The sequence below is a fragment of the Juglans regia genome, chromosome 4 (genome assembly GCF_001411555.2).
Source record: "Juglans regia cultivar Chandler chromosome 4, Walnut 2.0, whole genome shotgun sequence".
Lineage (NCBI taxonomy): Eukaryota > Viridiplantae > Streptophyta > Magnoliopsida > Fagales > Juglandaceae > Juglans > Juglans regia.
In genome coordinates, this window is record NC_049904.1 from 33,313,126 (window position 1) to 33,340,926 (window position 27,801).

The following is a 27,801-nucleotide window of genomic DNA, read 5'->3' on the forward strand; positions in this document are numbered from 1 at the left end:
GAAAAAGAAAAAGAAAAGGCTAGTTCTTATATGCACGCACAAAACCGGCCCATCATATTGAAGCCTTAAAGTTGGGCCCAAGGAAAAGCTGGGTTATTTGTATATCGGCTTAATTCACCAAGCACTGATGATGATTATCGTGAGCGTATGGTTGCCTTTTGTTAATTACATATATATTTTTTTTAATTCTCAATTAAATTCCCTACAGAATTTAAATATATGATCCTGTGAATTAAAGTCATTATTATGTTTGATTGATCTCGTAGACGAATTTGGTCTATGATCAATTCCTATATACTAGATGCATGGCATGCACTTTCGCTGGTAGTAGTTGGATTAATAATCAATTAAGCACGTTGCTCATGTGCATGTACGTACTGTATTCTTGAGAATCATGACAAGTTTCCAAATTATACACGTACATCATTGAGTTGTTTATGGCTAGCTAGCTTGTTCAAGCCATAATAAACAACTGAATATATATTAGTGGTTTTACCCCTTCATGCCCGCCGGAGTACTTCCTTAATTATATATATATATATATATATATATCCTAGAAAATAATTAAGCAAATGATTAATAGAATTTAATTCCAATATACAACATGAAGACATGCACCGTTTTTTATCATCTTGATCAGATACAGCTAGCCAGTTCGGCCCGGCCAAGTTTTTTCAGAAAGACATGATGAGAAGATCAATGCATGCGAAGTTATGGGAATTAATGCAAACTTATAATTACAACGATCATCAGTCGAGACAAGCGCCGATCGAAGATATATAGCATTTGGTGGTTCTTGAAGTTGGCGTTAATGGAGTACTAATTCTAATTAAATATATAGTTGAGAACGTACATGATCTGCGGCTGGGAGCCAAAAAAAATCCAAGTTTCCCTGAAAAGACACATGCAGGAGGACCCCTGAGTGTGTGTGTGTGTGTGTGTTATATTGCTATTCCTCCCAATAAATGACATTTTGCTTTCAGTTTTCTTTGTTCTACCAATTAAATTAAGAGATAAAAGTTTCAAATCGGCCTTTCTTCGGGCCGCCTGGTATAAGTATCATGTAGCCCTAATACTAATGATAAACCGGCCGTTGGATTAATACATAAAAGACTACTCGATCCCAATATCATATTTTAGCTTGTTTCCGATAATATGATATATACAAAATATAATATTTTTCTATACATAATATAAGCTACTAGCAACGCCTCTGTCAAGGATATGTTACCAACGTAATCCTCGGCTTCATCTATTGTCCTTAATCTTAGGAGATTTATTTGTTCACATCAATTCTTTCCTTTTCTATTGTAATAAGTCTTTATACCTTGATTTGTAATTATTCAAATTGATAATATATATAGAAGAAATACTCACCATGATTATGGTGGTGACTTTGCTAAAAAATTAATATGGTATCAACAGCCCGCTCGAATTAACCTCCATCGATCCCTCTTGCTTCCATGGCTGCCGAAAACACCTCACCCACCCTTCTCCCCTTCAATACCATGATTCAAATGGTAACCATCAAATTATCCTCCTCCAATTATCTCGTATGGAAAAGTCAGCTTCTTCCTCTCCTTGAAAGCCAAGAACTACTCAGACATGTGGATGGAACTCTTGCACCTCCTCCATGGTTTGACCCTGTTGGCTCTCAGACGCCAAACATCAAACACTTGGTGTGGAAGAATACTGACTAGCGACTCTTGAGCCTCTTGCTCTCCTCCCTCACGCAGGAAGTCATGGCCGAGTTTGTGGGTCTTTCCACCTCACGGGAAGTCTGGCTAGCCCTCAAAAATCGTCTCAAGGACTATTTATAGTTGATGAAATGAGGGATGCGTTCGGTAATCGAATATGCTCAGGCGTTCAAGGCCCTTTGCAATCAACTTCATGCCATCGGAAGACTTGTCGACGGCACTGATAAAGTTCACTAGTTCCTCTGAAGACTGGGTTCGGAGTTCACTAGCTTTTCCACCGCCCAAATGGCTCAAACTCCCCTGCCTTCCTTCATTGATCTAGTCTCCAAGGCTGAAAGTTTCGACCTTTTCCATAAGTTCCTTAAATCTTCTGGTTCTTCAACTGCCACTGAACTTCTTTGGCTTACCCATCTACTTCATGATCTCAAGGTTCCCATTTCACCGACGCCTATTCTCTTATGTGACAACAAAAGTGTGATCTTCTTAAGCTCCAATCCCGTTTCCCATAAACGGGCCAAACATGTTGAATTAGATTATCATTTTCTTCGAAAACTTGTTGTTGCTGGCAAACTTCGCACTCAATATGTGCCCTCTCATCTACAAGTTGCCGACCTCTTCACCAAAAGTGTTTCTCGACCTCTCTTCAAATTCTTTCGTACCAAGCTTCATGTTCGTTCAAATCCGACGGTTAGCTTGCAGGGGGATGTCAAGGATACATTACCAACGTAATCCTCGGCTTTATCTATTGTCCTTAATCTTAAGAGATTTATTTGTACAGATCAATTCTTTCCATTTCTATTGTAATTATAAGTCTTTATACCTTGATTTGTAATTATTCAAATTGATAATATATATATAGAAGAAACACTCACCACGATTATGGTGGTGACTTTGCTCAAACATTAACAGCCTCATCATCTAATATGTATTGTTCCAAAAACAAAACAAGCAAAAAGATCATTCCCAGCTATAGCTATTAATTTCAAGCAAAACTAGTGAGATCAATTTCCTGATCTAGTAGTACTATTCTTCATGATTTTCAGAAGCTTTGCATTATGCAGGTTCTTCTTCTCTCCTCAAAATACCTTTTACAAAGGTGCACAAGAATCAAGATCATTACATTAATCACATGCAAATCGGGGGTCAAGTAATTATATATATATATCTATATATAATTAATTTGCGTTGCAAAATGATATAATATTGATGGATCATATATAACAAGAGAGAGAAACAATATTAAGAAAAAGAGAAGTGCATAGCCACAATGAGGTTTTTCAAAAGTAAATTAATTCACAAATTCCTTATGGTTTTATGTGATCCGTTAAATTTATTTTATAATATAAATAATTTTATAATTTGACTTACATATTACGTCAAATTACGTTAATTTGTAAATCTATTTTTATAAAATCTTTTATAGTTAAAATATTTCTATTAAGAATAAAATGACAAAATATAAAGAAGGTGATTTCACCTAAGATATAGGTCCTGGGAAACACCAATGCAAGGAGAATCCTTCCAATCCTTGGAATGTAACCTGAGGATATCTCTTACTCTGTCTTTCAAATATGTGCCACAGTCAGTTTGGAGCAATGAACAAAGCTTTGACACAGCCCCAACCTTTAACATCTCCTGGACCACCATATGTGTCCCAGAGAACTTACATATCATTGTAAGGATCAGCACCGCTCGATCATCGGCTGCCGGTGAAACCCTCAAGATCCTTTTAGAGACCACTGCAATGCTTCCTCTATGATTCAGAAACCGAGCTCTCCCTTCGGCGAGAGAACATAGATGAAATAATACCCCTAAAATAAGCTCTGTGGTTCTGTTTTCAGGAACTCCCAATTCAAGCTCAATGAGCTCAAAAACTGTGCCTGCTTCAACCATTATTATTTGATTTCTACGCCAAGGACAAGTTTCTAACAGCACATGCAAAGCTGCATTAATTCCTTGTTGAGTGATCCCACACCTTAAAACCCTTACAATCGTCTTGAAGAATTCTGGTTCTAATCTTTCTAGTACACGCGAGCCCGCAGCTTTGGTGATTGTTTTCAACACTATCATCGCATGGGATTTCACCGTGATTTGATTTTTCATCTCGCAACGAAGAACCCACGTCAAGGAATCGATTATATGATCGTTCTCCACAAGTACTTGCTTTGTTTCGGCCGAAGGAATCGGGATAAATTTAAGCACACTAAGGGCCTCCTCAAGACCATCCGTTTGGCCTTTCTTGAAACACATCGCAATAAACGACAGCATGGCTCTTGGAACACCAGCTTCCACCATAGGATTCCTATTCCTTTCACTTTCAGCTGCAAGCAACTCCAATTGCCCAATAGTTTTCAGTTGGAACTGAGGTAGCCAAAGATGTTTGATGAGTTTGAGGACTTGAAACCTGTCGAGAGGTGGTTTGGGTGTGGGAATCCGATCGACGCCATGGGAGGCATTCTGGGTGCACCAAGCCTGGATGAGGCGGCGTAGCATGTGATTAGGTGTTAAATCGGATTCTTTTGGCAAGGGCTGCTTGCTGACCGGACATGTTGTATTGTTCTTGCTTGTGAATAGCCAGTGTTCAATGCTTTCCCGATCGTAGGTGATGCCTGTTATGGCTGTCACTGGGTCTTTCATGATTTGGAGAGATATGGGGCAGATGAAATATTGAGGAACTTCGATGTCATCCATGAAATTAGTAAACCGCGTATAGGATGCTATAGATCTTTTTATATATAACTTAAAGAAACCAAGCTTGGAATGGCAACGTTGTTTTGGTTGCAGTAGTACTGGTAAGGGAATGCGGCTAGCTAATTCATTAAAAACATATATATCGAGAGAGAGAGAGAGAGAGAGAGTTATATATAATATAATATAATATAATATAATCATCATGAGACCGGTCGTTTCCTGCCAGTCATGTTGTCTATTAATTAAGACGATTCTAGCCAAAAGCCAATAATTCATTCCAAGGCATGCATCTAGCGTTTGGTGGCAGTCAAAGGAGGACGATGTTGTGGACTAAGGCCAAATCAAATGTACGCATGAGCAGATCCCATTTAAATGCGTTTGGTTCTCTTTTATCACATTTTCCTTTCCTATAAACTAGAACCTAGCTAGCTCGATGATCTCTTCGTAAACTTAGTCAATATTTAGCATTGATAATATCATCATGGCCGTCTTCTAAAATATTTCTCTTTTAAAAATAATTTGATGCAAATAACTTTCAATTTAACTCCTTTAATTTGGTGTATTCCAATTAGTTGCTAATTCCAGCCCTCATCGCCTCGCTATGCTTATAATATTAATATTTTAGAAATAAGAAATGTCAAAATTCTTGTTTAATTAATTGGCCGAAAAAGAGTCGATCATGAAGTAGTATCCTTACTAAAAAGGCTTGCATGAAAAAAAATTAAACAGCACAAGTTAATTACTTACGATAGTATTTAAAAAATGAATTTAAAGATTTTACCTACCTAAATTAATTGTTGGATAAAAGATAAGGCCGGATGGATGCTAATTATATGGATATATCACTTATGACCATGTGCCTAGCTAATTGGTGGAATGTGGAACAAGCGAGAAGAGTCTTACCACCTAGAGAAGCAGCTGAGGTTCTAAAGCTCGCAATTGGCCCTGGAAACAGAGAAGATAAACTGGTGTGGGAATGTGAAAAGAATGAGATTTTTAGGGCAGGTTTGGGGCACAAGATAAAACACAAAATTCTCATATCATCTATCTCATCATTACATATTTTTCAAATCATCATACAAAATATAATAAATAATTCAACTTTTTCAAATCCCAATACACATTTTTCAAATCTCAAAACAATAATAATATTAAAGCATAGTATTTTAACTTTTAAAACAAAACACAAAATTCTAATCTCAACCCCCAACATGTCCTTAGTATAAAGAGTGTCTATCGACTCTTTTATGCTTTAAAGAAGAATACAAATGCAGGAGAAAGCTCAAATTCAAAGACAATGAAGGTGTTGTGGAGGAAATTATGGACACTAAACATACCAAATCGAGTGAAAGTCTTTGCTTGGAGGGCTTGCAGAAATGGATTGCTAACTCTGAAGCATCTGAAGCACATAAATATTATTTTGGATGATTGCTATAAGTACTTATGCCTGAATAAAGTGGAGGATGTGGCCCATGCTCTTTGTTTCTGCCCTTTAATCAGATCCTGCTGGAAACAACAGTTCAATTATCTGCCAAATGATGAGCTTACAGAAGATTTAGTTAGTCTAGCATAGATAGTTCAAGCCAAAGGAAAAAAAGGTGAATTGGAGAAGTTCTTCTTAATAGCTTGAAGCATGTGGTATAAAAGAAATGGCTCATATGTATGAGGGCATTATACCAGGGCCAGAACAGGTGATTGAGAATGCATTATCCCTTTGTAAGGAACATAGTGAAGCACAAAGGCCATAAAAACAACACTCAAAACCAGGCTTTGGGTGGCAACTCCCTCCTGCAGGAACTGTGAAGTTGAAGACTGATGAAGCTATTTTCACTGAGCAATGCAGGTCAGGGGTAGGGATCATTTTGAGGGATGGGAAGGGAATTAAGAGTCCTTATGTCAGCTATTAACAAAGAAAATTAAGTGACTGATCCAATTGAAATTAAACTGCTAGCAACTTTGAGAAGGCTGCAGCTTTGCTAGCCCATGCTCTCTATTAAGTGTTAATGCGATTTTAGCCCCTAGTGAATCAATATCTTTTCTGGAGAATCTGATTCAGAAGTGAAGGACTCGATGAAAAAGATGCCTAAAGTCATAGTGCAACATGCAGGGAGCATGGCCAATGGAGCTGCTCACAGTTTGGCAAGATATTCTTGGAGTATCGACAGCCTCACAGTTTGGTGGAACGTTGTTCCAGTTAGTGTTTCACAAATTGTTTGGTCTAATCTCTATGATGTAAAATGTGTTTGATTGAATAAAGTTTGATCTTTCCATCAAAAAATAAACTTTCTTGCCACTAGCTATATCGATCCAAACAAATTATATTAGTTTAAAATTTGAAAAAAAAAAAATTGTGGGAGCTAGAATTGGATTTTTTTTTCCCCTTCCTTTTGTTAATTAATTAAGGAATGTTAATAGAATTGGAGATGATTAATACAATTATTAGAATCGATCTTGTCATGAGAAAGTTGCACAGAAAATCACTACCTAGCTAGCCACTAATTAATTGGTTGGATAGAATCAAATTACCAGCTTAAACGCGCCCGTTTAATTACTTGGTGGGTGAACGGCCTCAAAACCAACCGTATTAAAAAGAGAAATATTTTAGTCATAAAAAAATTATATAAAAATAAATTCAGAAATTAATTAATATAATTTGATATGATAAATTAAGTTATAAAATTATTTTTATATAAAGAAGATCTAACGAATCCTATAAATGAACATAAGTTTATAAATTTATTTTTATATAATCAGTAGACGCGTAATCTCTTTCTATATATCTTAGTAGTTCTTGTTTAAAAAATGTTGTTTACGTTACAATTCAAGTAGTTGTTGAAACAAAAAAACAAAAAAGAAAAAGTCATCCTAAAATAATAAGCTAGCTAGCTGGAGATCAGAAACGTCAATCATGCAAGCTCCGCTGAAATTAAACCTAATTAAAAGTGTGACGCAGCTCAGCAAATTAAGGGGTGCCAATCAGACAAATTAACGAGTCATTTTTCCTATAATTTGTATACTTGATTATTGGTGCATGTGAATCATTAATCACCGGATCAGAAATTTCAAGATCGAGCCCCACAACACATGATCAGATCAATGCTACTTTCTTAGTATTATACATACATATATATATATATATATATATATATATATATGATGACGCGCAAACCCAATGCATGCAAACCATTAATTTCCAGATCGATCGGAGCCAAAAGAGGAATTGGGGTCCCTCCAAATTAATGAAACTGATTAGGAAATTATGGAGGCGGCTTTATTTAATTGTTTTGTGAAAATATGACTGGAAATCTCTACGGCGCCACTAGTACTAATGCAATGTTAGACTTTATGATCATCACATGAAGATTGCTCGCTAGGGTTTTCCATTTCCTTTCTTTGACACGTTCTCACCAAACATGCACATGATGAACAAGCTAGCTAGGGAAATATCTCTACGGCGCATAAAAATGTAATTTGTGCTGATCTATAATATATATTAATTAAGTCTAATAAAACATATAAAATAAAAAACGTATTTTTCTTCTGATTATAATAGTCATGCCCTAACAATTTTATTTTTAAATATCTCTCGATGGTTATAGACACAATTATATTGTATTAGGTAAAAACCATTAACTCTCTTAGTACGTACTTAAATAACCATCATAAAAACTAGAAATATTTATGTCTTATTAATTATAACTTATTTAATTAATTTAATTTAGGTAATTTGTATAAATCCATTAAAAATATAGAGTGTCAGGGCCGGACACTTGATATAATTAAATTCTTATAATGTATATATGCACGATCGATCCCTAGCTAATAGATATATGGAATATATTCTAATATATATATAACGTCAGAAAGAGTTAAAGAAGATACACATGCACTTAGCTTGTTAGTCAAAAGTGTAACTTTATGTCCGAGTGATGATCATGAGTACATGATATAACGGAGACAATGATCGATTCTCCTCGCCTCTAGGCGCTATTGCTTTCTACTAATTCTTTAATTGAATTAGCTAGCTTAGCTGCTCTCTCTCTTACTAGTCAAGTCAATGCTTGCATTTACATCATCATGTGGGGTACTACTACTTTGGCTTATTGTGGATATATAGGAGTCTATCTCTTAATGATTTGTGAACTAATCCTTTTAATATTTAAATTTAAATTTGTCCCTGCTAGCTGCATGCGGGCTTACAAATATAATTATTTCGAGTAAAAATATATATTATTTATTTTAAATTTTATCATCTTTATTTATATATTGGTGTGACGTACAGTTGCTTAAAATATGTTACCATTTTTCTCTTATTTTATTTTATGCATATCGTATATTAATTTTATTTAAGAATAATCACTATAGTCGCCGTTCTACCTTCTCTTATACTTCAAATACGTACCGTGCTGGTTTGATTTCTCTGGTGCTTTTTTCACGGCCCAAAATTTCGGCTGGTGCTTGGAAATTGGAATCCTAGCCTTTGAATTTCAAATGTTTTTCGGTCAACCTTCTTCCGGTCTGACGTTTCTGGATGCATTAAGCTTGTCTGTATTCTGACTCCCTTTATTCATTTAATTATGGCAGTGCATGCATTCTCTGAATCTCTCATGGCCTGATCTCTCATGGAGCGGCTTCGTTTGGGACTAAAAATCTTCTCAATTCATCTCAACTTATCATTACAATTTTTTAAAATTTCAATAGAAAATATAATAAACAATTCAACTTTTTTAAATCTTAAAATAATAATAATAATAATAAATAATATTTTAACAATATTTTATTATCTCAACTCAACTCAACTCAACTCACTTCAACATCCAAACGCACTCTAAAAAGAATCTCTCTTTTCATTATATATAGCAATTAATCTGTCCAGGTTTCATTGAATAATAGAAGGAAAATGCTACATGCCCCGCTGGGGGCTACCGCTGGGAGCTCCCGCTGGGCATGTAACATTTTTTTTATCTATTTATTTTAGTTTTTTTAATATAAATATTATTAATAATTTTAAATATTTTAAAAAATAAAATAAAAATTATAATATTATTAAAAAATATTTTTTTAATCACGAAATAGAATAAAAAATAATATTTATTTTACTTCGTGATTAATGAAGTATTTTTTAATAATTTTTTTTACTTTCTGATTAAGAAAATATTTTTTAATGATATTTTAAATTTATTTTATTTTTTAAAAGTGTAAAAAAAATCTATATAAAAAATAAATTAAAAAAATACACATAAAAGAGTACATATTAAACCCAAGAGAAACCCTAGCAAAGCTGTAGCATGTCCATTTTAAATATTTAAAAAAATCATAATATTATTAAAAATACTTTCTTAATCATGAAGTAAAATAAAAAATTATAAAAAAATATTTTTTATTTTATTTCGTAATTAAGAAAATATATATTTTTTTACTTTCTAATTAAAAAAATATTTTCTTAATAATATTTTAAATTTATTATTTTTTTAAAATATTAAAAAATATTAAAAAATTTATATAAAAAATTATTTAAATAAAAAATATATAAAATAATCCTACGGCCCCAGCGGGGGCTGTAGCATCACCCATAATAGAAACATCTTGACCTAGGCCGGCCTAAAACCAAAAGTATAAAAGTGTTAGATTCCGTCGCAAATAAATTGAAGAGATTCTGACGTTTCCGTCGCAAATAAAAGTCAGTTAATTATATATTTCAGTTATATAATTAAAGAGAAAAAGTCTCGTGGAACATGAAACTCCTACTAACGTAAGATTTTGAACTGACTTTAATTTGTTTGACACGTAAGGGATCAACTTAAAGATTTTGACAAATTTATAAGATCATAAATTTATAACTGAAATATATAATAATAGGAAAATTTAATTTGACGATCATGTCCAAGCTGTAGTACTCATGACAAGTAAGAAATTAACAAAGCCCCGGTGTAAGAGTTTTGAGAAAGAAAAATCTATTTATAAGTCATTTTATTGACATATTCAACACATGACGACGTTGATGTATCTCATCACACCAATTAGTAGTGTATATATGTGTTTACACACCCACTTGTACGTATATATACTAGCTAGCAAATTAAGCTTTTCTGAAAATTATAAGCTAGAAGTAGTCCTTATATTATATATATTTATATATATATATATATATATATATATTTATGTTCCCAAACTTCTGCAGCTAGCTTTCACGCGCCCAACCAGAAGATCATCGATCGATGATCTATATTAATATATATACTAATGTCAAAGGATGAGGCACGTTTTTGGGGCCGGCGTGACTTAGGGCTCGTTTGTTTTCAGAGATGAGATGAGATGAGATGAGATGAGTTGAGATTAAAGTTAAAAAGTTGAATAAAATATTGTTAGAATATATTTTTTAATATTATTATTATTTTGAGATTTGAAAAAGTTGAATTGTTTATTTTATTTTGTGTGGGGATTTGAGAAAGTTGTAATGATGAGGTGAGATGAAATGAGATGAGATGAGATGTTTTTAGAAAACAAATAAGGCCTTAATGAACAATCCACAATCCAAAAGAATCAGACGATTGTTTTTTCTTTTTTACTAAGAAAAGGACATACTCTCGCTCTTAGATATATATATATATATATATTTATATATATTTATTGAAAAAGCAATATCAAATAATAATATTAATTAATTAAGCACTAAATCAAATATTTGAAGTTTCATTACTTGTTGGAATTACTATATATATCATGTTTTAACGTGGAGATTATTGGTGTTAGTTTGCAAATGAGAGCTCATATTTATATATGGTTAATTAAAGGAAAGCTGCGAAGAGAATATATATATATATATATATAGAGAGAGAGAGAGAGAGAGAGAGAGAGAGAGAGACCAGAAGGAATTCGCAATCCACCGGATCGAACAAAAAATAAAAAACACATGAAAAAACAAGTTAGAAGCTTTAAACGGATAAAGCTTGAGACCCGGCCAATTAAGTAATTTTGGTAATGGCGGCCGGAATCAGTCATGAAGATTTAAACGGATATAGATAATTGTGAATAACGGAAATTGGGTTATATATATGTTGACCACCAAGATTAAGCTGCCTGGCAAAGTACCTGATCAGGCTAGCTAGCTAGTTAATTTCATTTATTACATGTGTAGAAGCAAGAGTTTAGATAGGACTAGGTGATCACTAAGATGATAGATTTCATCTTAATTTTTGTTTTGTAATTTAGATGAATGTAAAACACTTTGATTTTATCTATAATGCTAGCTATTTTGAGTTTATCTATAAGTTGTTAGGAAGTGTTTTATATAAGTCAAAATTGTAGAAGTCAAGTTCCAAGAGATATATCTTATCCAGAGAAAAGTTTGAATGTGAAACTACCAATACTGAGAAGATAAGTATCAGGCATCAATAGAATCCGTCTGCAGAGTTTTACTGTAACTTGGAAACTGCTTTTAGAAATATATTTAAATTTTCATTTTGATTAGGAACAACAAAGATTCAGTTCTAGATATTTTTTAGAGCATTTTCTAATGCATATTTTGATGAGAAAATTCTTTGGAGAATTTTCATATTGTTTCTCTCAAAGAATGTGATCGTTGATCCGAGATTGAGATTGAGTGGTCGTGATTCAGCCATTAAGTGTAAGGGGTTCTGATTTGTAACAGAAAGTAATGAAAAGTAACTGAAAATAATAGAAAGCAACTGCCTTTGGCGTCAACATGGTGCTTGGAGGAGCTTTAATGAAACGGTGTGTGGAAGCTTAACACAAGCTGCAATGTTTTCACGAGATGCGACATCTTTTTAGCTATAATTTTCGAATAAAATGATGCGTGTAATGAGAGTAGCCGTAAGTGTAAAAGGATGATTGTAGTGTATTATGAATTCAGTTTTTGGACGTTAAGTGTGAATTGTTTGGGAGTTTGAGAGATTACTCGAAAATCTCTTCCAAGAAATGATAACTGGTTTCTTGGGTTTCATCTTGAATTCTTGATTTGTTCTTGAGTTTCTTGATTGTTCTTGATTATCATTTTAGTTACTGGGTGGGTGGACAAGCAGCAGGTACGTGACAAAAAACCAATGTTTGAAAATCATCAGATGTTCTAATTGCTACTGCGGTAGAGACAAACAGGTCGCTCATAGGCCAATGCTAGGTGAGAGAGAAATTAGTATTCATGACTTTCCTACGGCTGAGTATGACATCATTCGTAATATTTTTGTTGACTAACATTGGAAAAAACTAACCCACTCTTCACCCACTCCATATGTTGTGGTTGTGGCGAGAGTTCTACTCAAATATTACTCATTTTAATTTAGATGATCACAACATCACTTCTGTTGTTAGGGGAATCCAAATTGAGATTTCTCATGCTATTATTAGGGAGTTGTATGATTTGCCTACAGTGGACTCACCATTGTATCCATATAAGGGCATAGGGGCACCAACAAAGACAGCCATGCACAATCTCTTCGTTGGACCTCAAGGCCCAAAATGGAACCCCAAAGTCCATCATCTTCCACTTAATGCCATGGTCCCTCAATTTAGACTATTGGCCAAAATAGTATTATCAAGTCTTTAGCCCATAAGCTGCCATACCAAACTTCCTCTTGAATGTGCTTACTTTATGGATGCTCTGGCCACGAGTATCTCTATAAATTATCCTTAGCATGTTATTGGCAATATTCATTGTTCCCATGTGGAAAAGGAACTCAACTTGCTATTTGGGACTTTGATCTCAAAATTGGCTATTAAGGCCAAGGTCTCTCTTAGGGACAATGAGCCTACAATGAAGATGATTGGGTCTATTTAAGACATAATTGTGGTTAAGTCTAAGGTTGTGTTGACAAAGAAGAGACCCACACCACTGAATCAACCTCCTCTCCTCCAGAGCCATCTGTCCCCATCTTCCAAGTGCTAGAACATATCAATCTTCTCTCCCAAAAGATTGACAACATTACTGTAAAGCTGGAGGCCAGCCATTCAATGATGGAGCAGCAGATTAATTTTTTGGTATTGTGAAATTTAGGAAGAGTTGGAGTAAGTGTGTTGCTGAGGGAGAGTTGAATGACTTTTTTGTGCTGTTCTGTTTAAGATAGTTTAATATTGAAAGGGAGGACTAAATTTTTATTTGCAAAAATTACTTTAAAAACTTTTACTTGATGGTTGATTTAGTTTAAGTTTATTTTTGCTGGACATAATTTTTATGTTGGACTAGAACATGCTTAGACTTTAAATTAGATTTTAAATTTTGTGAATTTTGATAGTATTAATCTTAGTCACTGTTTTATGTCAATATTTTTTATTCTTGATTATTTGTTTGGAATTTATACTTGGTTTCTTGGTCTATTGTTTATGCTTTAGACAAGTCAATATTACATTCATCAAGTAAGTTTTGTCACCAATCCGCCAAAGGGAGAGATTGTAGATACAAGTGTTTGGCTAGAACTAGGTGACTAAGTTGATAAGTTTGGATAGGACTAGGTGACTAAGATGATAAACTTCATCTTATTTTTGGTTTTCTAATTTGGATGAATATAAAACATTTTGATAACTATTTTGAGTTTATCTAGAAGTTGTTAGAAAGTGTTTTAGATAAGTAAAAAATGTAGAAATCTAGTTCCAAGATATAGATCTTATCCAAAGAAGAGTTTTAGTATGAAACTGCCAATGTTGAAAAGATAAGTATTAGGCGCCAACAAAATCTGTCAGCAGAGTTTCACAATGACTTGGAGACTACTTCTAGAAATATATTCAAACTGTCTCACTGATTAGGAACAACAAAAATTCAGTTCTGGGTAATTTTTTAGAGCACTTTCCAATACATATTTTGGTGAAAAAAATTTCTTGATGAATTTTCATATTGTTTCTCTCAAAGAATGTGATCGTTGATCCAAGATTGAGGTTGAGTGATTGTGATTCAGCCACTGGAGTTTCAGGAGAAAAGCTAATGTTTGAAAATCATCAGAGGTTCTGGCTACTACTGCAGTAGAGACAAATTGGCCATTTGTTTGATCAAGTAAGAGTGTCAATTAACAAAGTTTCTTGCTTATAACTGATTTTCAAATAATAAAATTTATTTTTCTAGGTTTGGCAATCCCGTAGGATTTCTCTAAAGGGTTTCCCTTTAAAGATTTCTTTAAAGAGTTTCCCTTTATTACCAATTTTGATGTTATGCAATTGATTTATTTTATGTTAATGTTTTCTTATCATATAATTGTATGGTTGAAGACTAACTAATTTTTTGAGTGATTTAGTAGATCTTTGAATTAAAATATAAGGATACGTGGGTAATTTCAACGTGCCCATGCAACGGCTACTTTTCTTCCATCTATATATGGTCAACCTAAAATGTCACGTGTTGGTTTCCATTTTTGATGGATAGTTGAGTGTTAGAATATCATTCCATGAATAAAATTCAACATCAATCAAATCTTTATTTGAGTAATGCTAAGTATAATCATAAGTTGTGTAAGTTTTACGCACTATTTTTGAAAAAAAGTGAGATCTATTGTTAAAAAAATAACTTTTTATGTGGATCTTATTTTTACTCATTTTTTTTAAAAAAGTATGCGACGCTTGTTCAATATATAATTATAAATATCATTTCTCTTGTAATATTTCTCATGTGATTATGTATAATCTCTTTACATCTACCATGGGAAAAAAAAAAAAACAAACAAACGGAATAGTATTAGGGAGAAAGGAAAGCCCCATTCCCGCGGGCCGCGGCTAAGATCTGCTTCATGAATTTAAGGCCATGCAAATTGGGCCTGAGGTTGATATTATTAGGGCTTTATAAGTTCAGGAGTGCATCAGAATTAATGTTATGTAGCTATTAACCGCTCTTCTCTTCAGCCTGGCCCAGCTTTTGTGCGTGACGGAATGTTGATCACAGTGATTGAGGATGCAGTCTGCGAAGCCGAAAGTAACCGATACTCTCTGTTCGCGAAAAGAGAACCCGTGTGTTGTAACCAACAAGACCTGACCCTCATCGTTGATTCCTGAGAGGAGAGAGAGCTTTCTCTGTTGCTTGTTGAGTTGCTGATGCAAAATAGAAACAGGCTTCTCTTCCAGTAATAGAAAAAGTAAAAGAAATTTACGGTACCGGTTCTCTCTTCCAAACTGGGTTTTTATTGGTTATCTTTTCCTTTTTCTTAATTTCATTGTCTTTAGTTTTGGAAAAACAGTGATTTTTTAGCCTTTTTCTTATCGCTTTTAGTTTCGAATTTTACTTTGAAGCATTTGTTTTCCATTGTAGAAAGAGTGGATTTGAGTGTTTTTGTCACATACATATATCATTTTGTTTCACACAGACTGATTAGGATCAAAATGTGTAACCTTAGTCCTTTTATAATATAAGCCTTGATGTGGTTTGGGTTTTGCTTATGTTTTTACAAATGATATCAATGCCAATCCCGACTGGAAGTGTAGGATTTGAGCTGTGTCATAACGGAATGGCTTGACCAGAACGTCAAACATATGAGTGGGGAAGATTATAACACCCCCTATTTGTGGGAGAGTGATGAACGTAATCCCACACTGCTTGGGAGGAGATGTTATTGGCACTTATAATGATAGCAAGGAAGCTCTAATTATAACTTTGACTAGTACTTTTAGAGTATAAGCCTATATGTGGCTTAGACTTTTCCTTGGGTAGTAACAAATTACATATTGAAGGAGATGATAATGTCTTGTGTAATTGAAACTATTTAGAACATAATACTCCTTGGAGAAAGACTAATTTTGAATTGTAAGAACATTAGTTGAGAAGTAAACTTAAATGTTATGATTTCTTATGTATACAAATAAAAAAATCAAGCTTCTGATTGCGTAGCAAGAATAGGCATCTCATGAAAGAACAACAGTTAAGACTTGGGAGCAAGACTTTAGTTGAGATTTTTTAGAGATTATTCATTAATAATTTTATGGCTCAGGTTGTAGATAGTGTTTTCATTCATGACGTAAAGAAATATATTGAGATTTATAATCATGTTTTCTGTCAGCACCTCAAATGAGGAGCTGTAATCTTACCTTAGGTACCTTAACTTGCTGATTTCTTTACAAAGTTCCGTCTGTTGCCAGGTTTAAGCTTTTGCTTAGTAAAATTTCATTGTTATCTATAGAACATCGCACCTTTAGATTTTCCACATCTGTTAGGCACTTAGCTGTGCGTTTTGCTATGAGAATATGTACTTCTTAGGTCTCTCCACTAAAAAACTTAACCTTTGCTTAAGATGATTTATTGGGATTTCAGCTTCATTGGTACATTTCTAGTCTCTCACTCTCTGGTTAGGAATAATTATTGTTCTTTTTCAATATTTTACTTAGAAAAAGTCAGTTACACATTGCAACATTGCTATCCATTGAAACCATAATATTTTTCTCATGATAAAACCTCCTACAGGTATCAGTAGGGGGTTTATAATTGAAGAGAATTTTTAGACCATGTTGGAGATCAGTATGTGACATTCATTTCGGAGTGAGATCTAGTTTTGATTATCAATGACACCATTTACAGCAAAATAGCCTCTAGTATATATTAGTAACAATTACTACAAGATTTGGCATGTCTTGTTGTTCTGGTTCTATTACTTGTTGCCGATCATGTTTTTGTAATAATACACTCAAGTTGATTTTTAATGTAGGTTGTTCTCAGGTTCCATAATAATGCATAAAAGATGCATTCTTTAGTGCCCATTGCTCCAATGGACTCTCCTGTAAGTTTTGCACGTGATTTTTCATGTTTAATTTTTGTGGTCTTATCATCTTATCTCTTTGTTATTTTCATCAAACTGACATAAGATTGCTGAACTTTCCTTTATTTTCTGTTCTCTGTTGTGTGTTAAAAGCTAGCTGAACCACTGCGCTATTTTTTGGTACTGTCTAGTGGTTTTATCCACTACCAGAAGCAAACTTTATGAACACTGTTTTTTTGTTTTATTAGACAGCCACTTGGAAGTATGTCTTGACCTCAAACGCTGACTACTCAGTTGCCTTGTTTTCCCTGTACCTCATACCTGTCCTTGCTTTCAGGGTAATGAAACAGGGGTTCCTAGCAAGATCGGTGACCGATTAACAAGTGATGTAGTTGTCAGACTGCGAACACAGGATGGCCGAGATGATTGGATGTACTGTCACTCCCACCTACTCATAGAAAAAAGCAAGTATTTTGCTGACCGCCTCTCTGAGAATTGGCCAACATGTCAGATCCTTGACTCACGCAACTGTGTTGAAGTTTACTGCCATGAATCTGACTTTGACTACTATGTCAATGTTCTACGCCTTCTCTATGTTGGTGTAGACGGCTTAGATGTGGATGACATTTGGCATGGTGTTAGAAATGCCCTTGGCATACTCCAGGTGGCTGTTGAGCTTGGTTGCCCACAAATTGTTACTGCTTGTGTAAAATACTTGGAAGCTGTCCCTTGGGAAGAGGCCGAGGAGGAGGAAATTTTAAAAATCATACCACGCATGGGATTACAAGCAGAGCCCATTCTTGCCCGTCTGCAGCCAGTCGATCCATCAGCTATCATGGGGATTTTTTTCTCTGCCATCCGATTTGCCACATCATCCCCTCCTCCAGCCATGAATGATCTTAAAACTTCAGCTCAGGAGCAGCTTGAATACATGCTAACTGAAGATGATGATGCCCCTTTATTGACTGCTGATGATGGGATAAAATTGGAGGTGAAAGAATGTGTAAAGAAACTATTTTCCAGATTCAACAACCTATTAGAAACTTTATTATGTGAACCTGTGGAATTGGTTTGTGAGGCAGGAATAATGCAGTCATTTCAATCCCATCTATCTGATTTGTCATGGGCTGGTCAGATATTGAATAAGCTGGAAATTATGAGAGAATTTGTCAACAACTGGGTTGATGCATCGGATAAGATAGTTAAGGTTGTTGTGCAAGCCAGTTCAACAGCTGAAATTACTGAGATAAAGTGCAAGGTTATTGAAGTTGCAGCGAAAGTTTTAGAGGCAATTGGGTATGGCACTGTTATAATGCCAACTGCAAAACGGCTTCATATGGTGAAGGTGTGGCTTCCATTTGCGAGGATCACAAAACCATTGATTGACTGTGTCACAACTAACAGCGAGGATGCTGTGGCAATTAAAATAGATGGTGAGCTGTGGCAATCCTTGGAATCCACATTTGTATCAATAATTCTTGCATTGCCATCTGAGGACCAGGCAGAGATTTTAACTGAATGGTTAGGGAGTGAGCATATTCGGTATCCAGACCTGATCGAGGCATTTGAGGTGTGGTGTTACAGGTCCAAGGTTGCCAAGCGAAGACTATCATTAGTAACGTGCAACATTGGTATTACCCACACACTTTGACCTATTCTTTTTAATGTTTTCATAGATTGCCAATTTGGGTACCCTTTAACAATAAAGGGATGTACGAAAAAAATCATCCTCGCTTAAAGCAGAATGCAGGTTTGGAAAGGTAAAACTGTTGCTAAAGTAGGAGCAGTCTAACTTACCCCTGCTTTGAGGTCCTTGTTCAATGTATAAATTGCAGTTTTAGGTTACCATAAATCTTGTGATGTAGAACTTGTTTAATTGTAAAAATTGTTGTTGTCGAGTAACTGAAATCATACTGTTGAAATTTCTCAGACCAGTTTTGATCAGAAAGATGAATATCATATTTAGCAGTAAACTTCAATAGATGGTACAAATAGTGGATATGCCATTATGCTATGCTGAATGAGCATGACGCCCTTGTCATGCTTTGTTTAAGGATAGCTAATGGATAAATCTGCTGGGGTACATTTGATAGTCTAGTTTAATGAAAGTGGAAATACAGGGTTAAGTTGAATTAATTCTTTTTTTTTTTTTTTCTAGTCAAGCATGCTTAGTATTATAAAATGAAATCTGAAATACAACATCATAGGTTTAAGTTGAATTAATTCACTCGCATAACTTCTTTTAATAGCACTCCTTTTTTTTTTTTTATCAGTTCTTGTCATAGCACTCTTGAAAGCTCATATACCATCCAAGGAATCTGAATAGGCGTGGATATCGCAAATCATTTGTTATAACTATGCTACTTTCTGGACCCATTTTTTTGGTCTAATTTTGGCCATGATTTGTTAATTAAGAATGCCTTGTCGAGAATTTTATATATATGAATATATATATATATATATATATATATATATTGTCTTTCATGGATACTTTCAGGATTTATCCTTCTACTAGTATGAACCTAAGATCCAATTGGTATAATTTTTTGAAAAAGACACATGGCAACGAGGAAAATGTGTTCAGGAGACAGTGTTTCACTTTTTATATATATTTGGGGGATGGGGTATTGAACTCCTTACCTCCATTTTGGAGGCTGAGCCGCTGAGGGTTATGTCAACCAGGTCACATGCCTTTGGCTAGTGTTTTCATTTATTCTTGTGAAAAACAAACTCTAATGCAAACTTTTCACAAGGAAAACTGTTTCTGAAAGATTACTTATGCATTCTCTGAAATGATTTTAAATTATGCATCCAGTTTTAGTTTGTTGTGTTCTAGCCAAAGCTACCAAATTTAGGTCAAAACTAGTAATTATTTTTAGTAGTCCAAGAAGATACCAGTATTCTTGAGTGGAATTATGAATCATATCAGACCAAAAATATATAAAATATTCTTGAGTAGAATAATTCTTCGTATTAGTTACATATATTGCTTAAAAAGTCTTAAGAAGACACCGGTATCCTATACTTTGCCTATGAAGTAATCTTATAAATTTGTCTTTTATATATTGACAATCTGAGAATACTTTCTCCCATAGTCTTCGTATATATATATTAGGCCCACCCACCGCAACAAGTGGATTGGTTTCTCATGTTTCTTTCGTTTTTTCACATGCATGATTAATCTGATATAGTTTTTTTGTTTCTCAAATACCATAAGAAATATTGTAATGTCCCAATAGAAGGTCCGAATCACATGGTCTATATTCTAAAAGAACTAGTCAATTATACAATTAGAGTCTCATTGAAACCTTATAAAGAGCAATAACTTTTCAGTCCCGAACAATATGGTATCTTATATACCACCTACCCTTATTCTTATCATATGGGATGTCACAAATATGGTCCATATATATCTGGTCCAGGACGAGAGGATCGAAAAGGGATTTGGCTTTTTACATGCTGGTAGAATGCTAGTATATATATGTTCTACATTTTCAATATTCATGACATTGTATATCTCTAAGCAGAGTGTAAGTATAGGCAATCTTGAACAGGTTGTTTTGCCGGTGAACACACCTCGATTAAGTTCAAGGACAATCAGGAATGACTGAGAGATATAATATTATATAACTTGAGTTCATATTCGAGAAAGGAAAATTTAGTAGTCTGGTGTATTTTCCATTTCAGAACCTTGGAAGTGAAATTGCTGCTTTCCTTTTCCTTCACATTCATCGATCACACCGGCACCCCGCACGTACTAACAATCATTAATATTATTGTATACCCAGATAACTAATTTTTATGACACCAACCCATCTATCCATCTTCAAAACTTATAAAAATAATATACAATCCTCAACCATATGCTCTCAAATCCTAAGCTGTCTAAGAACTCAAATGGTTCTATATTCCATGTATAAACCTATACTAAAGTAAATTTTCTTCTTTACACTACCATGCATTTCCTTGTCCCCTACTATTTGAGTGAATAATAGGAAGGAATTGTGAAAGATACCCTGAAAACCCATGACACCAACTGTCTCATATATGCGCTAATTCAGGCCACAAAGTCGGGCAACAATTGCGCAGCAAACCTCTTTGGGTTCTGAATGTTGATGCTTTCATATGCAGCTGAAGAGTGAGGGTTGGAGTTGCTTATGGCACCAAAGTCATTCGGTTCGCCGACTACTCTTCTTCCCAATTGAATGTTCTGGTTAGGGAGAAACGAATGGTGGGTGGCGGACAAGGAAAGGTTTTCACAGTGAGGGAGACCGAGTGTGAGAGAAACACCATTGCCTGAATACCTTGGTGCAAATTGTTCAGTATCATACCTTCCAATTTCACCTATTGGGTATTGCCCAAAACCTCCAATGAAGTTCGTTTGGCCTCCCATGAATGAGTAGCCATCTCTGCTCTGCCTCTCATCACTGAATTTCATAGAAAGTTGCTCATTGTTTGCCTCATTTGGCTTGAGATCCACGTTTATTGATGGAACACTGCTTGGAGAATGCAGCATCTCATTGCTCCTCTGTTTCTTCGGACTTCCTTGTGTAATCCCTTCCCATTCTGAGGGCCCAATGAGAGTGAATCCAGATTGGTTCCTAACATTTCCTCCAACCGGAGATGTTGAAGGTTTGGAGACTGAAAAAGCAGGAGCAGCGTTCTGGTTTGTAGAATTCTCTCGTTTCGAATTGAAACTTTTGGTGCGATTTTCAGTAGCAGGACTTTTCTCCTGCGGAGCACTGGACTTTGATGCTGAGTCTTCATTGCTCTTGCTGATTTTTTCCTCTGATCCATTCTGCTCTTGCTCCTTGAGTTCCTCCAAATACATCTCTTCCACCATTGGCTTCCAAAGCCGAACTCGAGCATTGATGAACCAATTAGACACCTGCATTGTCACAAAGCTATTCAACATGAAAAAAATCCACAAATATGGGAAACAACTGTAAACAATGCAATGACTTTGATGAATATACCTGGCCCCTAGTAAGCCCTGTCTGCTTAGCAAGCAAGTGCTTGTCTGAATCCTTCGGATATCTGAAATCCAAATTGAATAATCTCAGTTAAAAAACAGAAAACTTCCATTTTTGCCATATGGAATAACAAATGCAGATGAGATTATGAGACTATTCTGAGTTGCTTACGGGTGGAGAAAGTGGTCGAAAAGCCAAGCACGAAGAACAGAAACTGATCTTTCAGGCAATCCTCTCTGCGGTCTCCAAGCATTGTGCTGGATCATTCCCAACTGTTGAAGAGCTCGTTGTTGTCGCAGCTGATGGTCAACGTACTTGAGTCTTGAACCTTCAATCTTGCCGCCTGGGCTATCTTCTTCCCCTAGGCTCTTGTTCGCAGCTCGAATTTGGCCCGTTATTGAATCCTTCAAACACCGGAACTGCTTTGAGATTGTTTGTAATGCAAGGGCTGTGTATGTTCTTGCTGATCCTATTCCAGCCGCTTGTTCGAACGTGGAAATCACAATCTGCATCTGGTTGTGGTATTGTCTGTACCTTTGATCCACCTTCATATAACAAAACACCAGAAAACAAAAATCAAATAAAGATCATAATTCAGAGTGCCTAAACAAAGCAAAACGCTTAGAATCTTTAAATAATTCAAGAAAAGGCCATTACTTTAACATTTTTCTATTCTATTTATAATAAGACCCTGATCAAATTTCCTGGAAACTACGTCCTAAAAGCTGAACCTCGAAAACTTATCAAGATTTTAATTAAGGAATCAACGAAAGGAACGCCTGACAAGATTTTAGATCCGGTTCTCTTTGATCAGGAGCTTTTACTCGAGTACAGTTCGATGGAAAACCAAGCCCCACATACAAATTAACATAAGCCAACCAAACTAGCTTGAGACTTGTTACAACCATGTGTGTATTTACACAAAGAGAAAGCATACCTCATCAAGCATGTTCAGCAGCTTTGCCTTCTTCATCTGAATTTCCTGCCTCTCGGCCGTCGATAGCTCAGCAGCACGCTTTCCGCTTGCTTCACCGCCGACAGAGCCGTCACCGCTCTCGGCCGCCGATGATTCTCCCATCACCTTAGCTCGCCCATTAGCTTTCCTTAATATCTCACTCTTCATTCCGTTACCGACATTCACAACCTCGTCTAGAAGTTCTTGAGCAGCCTTCAAGTACTTAGAGCTCAGCAGAACATGACTACGCATGCCCGAAACCCCATTAGTCACCCCCGAAGCAGAAGAAGATGACCCGCCCGAAATTCGCATATCTTCTCCCGATATAGCCGGAGCTTGAGCCTGTGATGGAACTTCACGATCGGCCCGGAATGACCCGTACCCAGGTTGCTGTGAAGACAGGCTCAAGGACAGCCCCTGCTGTGCGCGTGGAATCTCACGCGCCGCTGCGTTGGGTTCAAGGGAGTTCCATAAGTTATACTGAACACGAGGGACGTAGCCATGCAAGGCGGAGATCTCGTGGTGGGCGTTCATGGATTGAGAATCAGGATCCTGAGACGCGGCGGAAGCCATAGTGGGAAGCGGGATGCCGACGAACTGCTGGGTGTGGGGTTGCTGCGCCTGAGGGAGGTAGGAGTTGGCAGCTGCAGCCGCGGCGACAGAATTTAGAAAGACGAAGTTGTTGGCGGTGGATTGTGCCTGTGGTGGCGCTTCGGAGTATTGGACGTAGCCAGCTGGGTTCATGAGCACGAGAGTTTGTAACCCGTCGGCTGCTTGGATTTCTGAATTGCCATGAAAGTACGTCGCCATCGATTTTCTTGGGGAAAATATATTATGTTTCTGAAGTTACTTCATTGAAAAGACGATGTTAGTTAGCCTTCACATCCAGGTACCAATCCAGAGACACACACAAACACAAAAAAATACACACAACTGAGTTGTATCTATAACGACTTAATACATGCAAAGATATGTAATTGAAGGAGTACTTATATACCTTGTGAATATGTTGGAGAGTGAGTCAACCCATGAGATCAGACGACCTTGAGAAATGGGTATATAGGAGCTTTACGCGTCACTTATGGAGTATTCTGTGAAGGTCTTATTTTCAGGCAAATCCTGGTGAAATCAAGAGGCAAAAAGACAATAATAAATCTATTGAGTATGTCGTGATCAAAGAATTGTGTCCAAAAACCCATCATTCTGTAGCTTAAAATTCGCATAATTCTGATCTATCCAAGAGTTTTTTTCTTGACTCTATCCAGGGTTTCAGAAGAACCACTTTATGTGTTCTTCTCAAGAAGATCAATTTATGATTGCTTGGAGTGGAAGGAGGAGGAAAGGGACAAAATTACGCAGCTTTCTTAGCTTTATATATATGCAAATAGAGGGAAGGAGAGAAAAGGAAGGAAAAGATATTGATGGAGAGAGAGAGAGAAGGAATCAACTAGAGTATTAGCTGATAACATTGGTACCTGGTGTGACGAATATCTGAGTGTGCACGTGCTTCATGATCGTCTCCGCTCCTCAAAGGAAAGAAGAATTTGGCCTACGATGACCCAGAAACCATTAGAATTTCAGAGAGAGAGAGAGAGTGTGTGTGGGTTAAGACGAAAGAAACAGTACTGAGGGACATCAAAACAAAAGCTCCGATCCACCGGTCTATATTTGTATGATCTGTCTACCTATAGGATTCATCGGTCCATATAAGGGGATAACCCCCTGTCAGACTCAAATCTATAGCTCTGCAACTCCTCTACTGAAAAGGCTCAAAAAAGGCGCAGTACAGGAAGAGTTGGGTTAAAGGGCTGGAAAAAGATGTACATCTTTATAATTCAACTCATTATCCACACATTTATATCCATTTTCATGGGAAAAAAAAAAAACTTTTTTTAAGAGTATGTCAGAGGTTGAAGATTATTATATGTACATGTTTCTCATATCTCTCTTTTATGGCTTTTTGAGTGAAGTACCTGCGAAGAGCTAGATCAAAACAAAGAGGAACTTCTTCTTGATTTGACCCTTCTCCCCTTTTCAAATCAATTGATGCAACCAGGCAGGCACCCTTTGATGAGCAACAAAAGAACTTTTTAGAGAGATATAGAGAGAGATGCGTCTGCGTTTTATGAAAAATAAAATAACATAAATGAAAATGCAAGTTCAAGGCATGTCAGAAGATACGAACAGCTGAAAAACGAGGAAACGTCTCCTTCCACCAAAGCTTAATAAAAAAAAAAATACAAGGAAGATGATGAAGAGCAAGAAGGCGTGGAGGGGTCCTATTGTGTTCATTTCAATATTAAATATCTCCTTGTCCTTTTCATATTTTTGTTTTCTTCTTCTCATTTTTTTTTTTTTTTAATATATATTTTTTGCGGTTGGATGCCAGAGTTTGAAGATAAAGCAAATAAATTCCTAAGGAACAGAGAACCAACCACCATAACACCCAATTTATTGCTTAAAAAGTTAAAAACACGACTAAATGCATTTTCTAAAAAAATACGTATTATTTAATTCGATCATCCGAAATCCATATATATACGTGAAACTCCGGTACTATACATACATAATTCACCTTTTCTCAGTTATTTTCTGTATCCCCATGAAACCCTTTTTTTCTTCTTTTGATTATCATTTATCTTCTTCTTCTTCTTCTTCTTCTTCTTCTTCTTCTTCTTCTTCTATATAGCAGCTTTTTAGAGCTCCCAAGGATCCTACGTAAATGCTGATCATTAGGAAATAATGGGAACTTGTTAAGAGACGTAGCCTCTGGTATAAAAATTTATAAGCACGAAAATATAATAGAGTAATGTTACTTATAGTAACAGAATGTGTAAGCGTCGTAAAAAAAAATAAGATTTATTATTAAAAATTTAATTTTTTTTTACGTAAATCTCATATTTATTTATTTTTTTAAAAAAGTTATATAGTACTTACATATTTTATTATTGTAAATATTATTTTTTAATATAAAAAATAAAAGAGTTAGGAGAGTAAGAAAAACAAATACACGAAATGCAAGAAAATAAAGAGATAAATATAATAAAGATGAGTCCCCACGCTTTTAATCTAATGCAAAAGGCAATCCCAATATTGTCTGCAACAAATTGACATCTGAAAGGACAAGAAATTGTCACCTACAACCCTAATTTCTATTTCACTACCTTACTTACATTAAGTTTTCCATCACTATCAGTAACAATGATGGCGTGAGAATCATGAGCACTGACAGACTTAATTTATAAAAGGTCACTTTAAAGGTTGCAGACTCTGATGTTAATAGGAGTAGTGTTTTCAAACTTTAGACATTCATTCATATCGATCATGATCGGGTAAACAATGCGGTGGTGACCAGGCGGCGTTTCTAATTTTAATAGCTAATGTCCGTACATCTGCCGTTGCAATATCAACTGTCTTCCTGATCTCAGAGTTAATATCAGTACTATAATTAATTTTCTATGCTTCCTAGGATCTTTTACAGAAACATATACATATATATATATATATAGCACTTTAGTTAATTACACTGCCACATTAGTAATACTTAAAAGCTTCTGTCATTGAATGTGGGCTGCGGGTTCTCATAAATGACCATCAATATATATATATATATATATATATATATATATATATATATCTACCACTAAGAAGTCAATTTATCCAAAGCTTACTTACTGATCATGATTTGGAAGGTGAGGTGCTGAATATACTTATATTTCGAGTCCTAAAATTTATATCCATTTTTTTTGGGTGCTCGATCGATCTCAAAATCATGTGTGCCTGCTGTTCAATTTTCCAAGAATTAACGAACTTGTGTTTCATATTGCCCTTAGGCTCTTAGCCACAAATTTACAACTGCTTATGTTTCAATGCATTTGAACAAAAGAATTTTAAGAAAAAGTTACCAAGTGTACGTGTAGATTGTCCAGGTTTATATATGAATCTTTCTGATTAGTTATTTTCAAAACTAAAGATGCGCACATGACTGGAGTAGAAAATTAAAGTAGAGCACAACAAAACAATCATACGATATAAAAATTTACGTGATTCGGCAACGTGTCAACATTCACGGAGTTGTAAAGAATTCTACTTTCTTGAAAAATAACAAAATATACTTTGGGATAAAATACAATGTTCAGAATCGGTCATATTGTTCATATTACATATTTTAGGCTGGTTGTATGGCAAAAACTCTAATTTCACAATTCATGGATTATTCGCTTGAGTGAGGTGTCAAGCAAACTCTTTGTCTGATATTTGCTCAAGCGAGTGTCGAGCAAACATTCTGCATGAGTTCCACTTAAACAACCAGTAGCACAAACGTCAAGTGAATTTTCTGTCTAGCGTTTCTCGAGTATTGAGCGAACTTTCGCTTTGACTTGGGCTTACGCTCCATAGCTTAAGACGCATTATAGCTCTAACAAAAAAATAAAAGCATGATGAATCCTTGTTGGGCCAGGTAATCAAATGGGGTTGTTTCAAGAATGAACAAAGCTCCACAAACCTAAAAATCTTAACAGTGACATGACGTGAAGTGTGGTGCACAGTAACAATGTGATGGACCGACGGTAGATAATTTTTGTGGCAACGAGGGAGAAAATTAGGTTGCGATGTAAGAAAGATGTTGTATTTGAGAGAGAAATTAAGAAACCCTAAGAGCATATTTGTCACATATATTATTTACATGTTATAGGCCGCGGCCGGTGACGGGCGGGCCGGTATGTATATACCGGATGGATTAAAATCCACCAACCCTCCCTTCCTTACCTCCTATAAAACTATTTCGGTATGATCTATTTGTTACC

The 27,801-nt window shown here is 35.4% G+C and overlaps 3 protein-coding genes across 8 annotated transcripts; 1 reads left to right on the forward strand and 2 right to left on the reverse strand.

Moving 5' to 3' along the window:
* Positions 1–3,170: 3,170 nt before the first annotated feature.
* Positions 3,171–4,388, reverse strand: LOC109013610 (E3 ubiquitin-protein ligase PUB24-like). The gene has a single exon (XM_018995756.2). The coding sequence runs from the start codon at positions 4,386–4,388 to the stop codon at positions 3,171–3,173; it is 1,218 nt and encodes a 405-aa protein (XP_018851301.2).
* Positions 4,389–15,198: 10,810 nt separating this feature from the next.
* LOC109013527 (BTB/POZ domain-containing protein At3g05675) lies at positions 15,199–19,027 on the forward strand. The gene is made up of 3 exons (XM_018995657.2): positions 15,199–15,473; positions 17,018–17,089; positions 17,406–19,027. The coding sequence occupies exons 2-3, from the start codon at positions 17,051–17,053 to the stop codon at positions 18,717–18,719; spliced, it is 1,353 nt and encodes a 450-aa protein (XP_018851202.1). The 5' UTR covers positions 15,199–15,473; positions 17,018–17,050; the 3' UTR covers positions 18,720–19,027.
* Positions 19,028–20,708: 1,681 nt separating this feature from the next.
* Positions 20,709–25,282, reverse strand: LOC109013525 (BEL1-like homeodomain protein 1). Of its 6 annotated transcripts, none has more exons than XM_035689852.1 (8): positions 25,182–25,282; positions 24,970–25,061; positions 24,472–24,545; positions 23,994–24,115; positions 22,979–23,836; positions 22,213–22,586; positions 22,045–22,105; positions 20,709–21,956 (listed from the first exon to the last, which is right to left on the reverse strand). In XM_035689852.1, exons 5-8 carry the CDS (start codon positions 23,804–23,806, stop codon positions 21,126–21,128), a joined length of 2,094 nt encoding a protein of 697 aa, XP_035545745.1. In that variant the 5' UTR covers positions 23,807–23,836; positions 23,994–24,115; positions 24,472–24,545; positions 24,970–25,061; positions 25,182–25,282; the 3' UTR covers positions 20,709–21,125. The 6 variants fall into 6 exon arrangements, with proteins under 6 accessions (XP_035545745.1, XP_018851195.1, XP_018851197.1 ...); XM_018995650.2 differs by having other exon boundaries at positions 22,979–23,845; XM_018995652.2 differs by lacking the exon at positions 24,970–25,061 and having other exon boundaries at positions 22,979–23,845; positions 25,182–25,236.
* Between the last annotated feature and the right edge of the window lie 2,519 nt (positions 25,283–27,801).

Coding starts and splice junctions, on each gene's coding strand:
- LOC109013610 (XM_018995756.2), bottom strand. CDS start 4,388: ATGGATGACATCGAAGTTCCTCAATATTTCATCTGCCCCATATCTCTC.
- LOC109013527 (XM_018995657.2), top strand. CDS start 17,051: ATGCATTCTTTAGTGCCCATTGCTCCAATGGACTCTCCT. Junction 17,090..17,405: donor TTGCTCCAATGGACTCTCCT/GTAAGTTTTGCA, acceptor CCTTGCTTTCAG/GGTAATGAAACAGGGGTTCC.
- LOC109013525 (XM_035689852.1), bottom strand. CDS start 23,806: ATGGCGACGTACTTTCATGGCAATTCAGAAATCCAAGCAGCCGACGGG. Junction 22,106..22,212: donor TTCGACCACTTTCTCCACCC/GTAAGCAACTCA, acceptor TTTGGATTTCAG/ATATCCGAAGGATTCAGACA. Junction 21,957..22,044: donor CAGGGCTTACTAGGGGCCAG/GTATATTCATCA, acceptor GTGACAATGCAG/GTGTCTAATTGGTTCATCAA.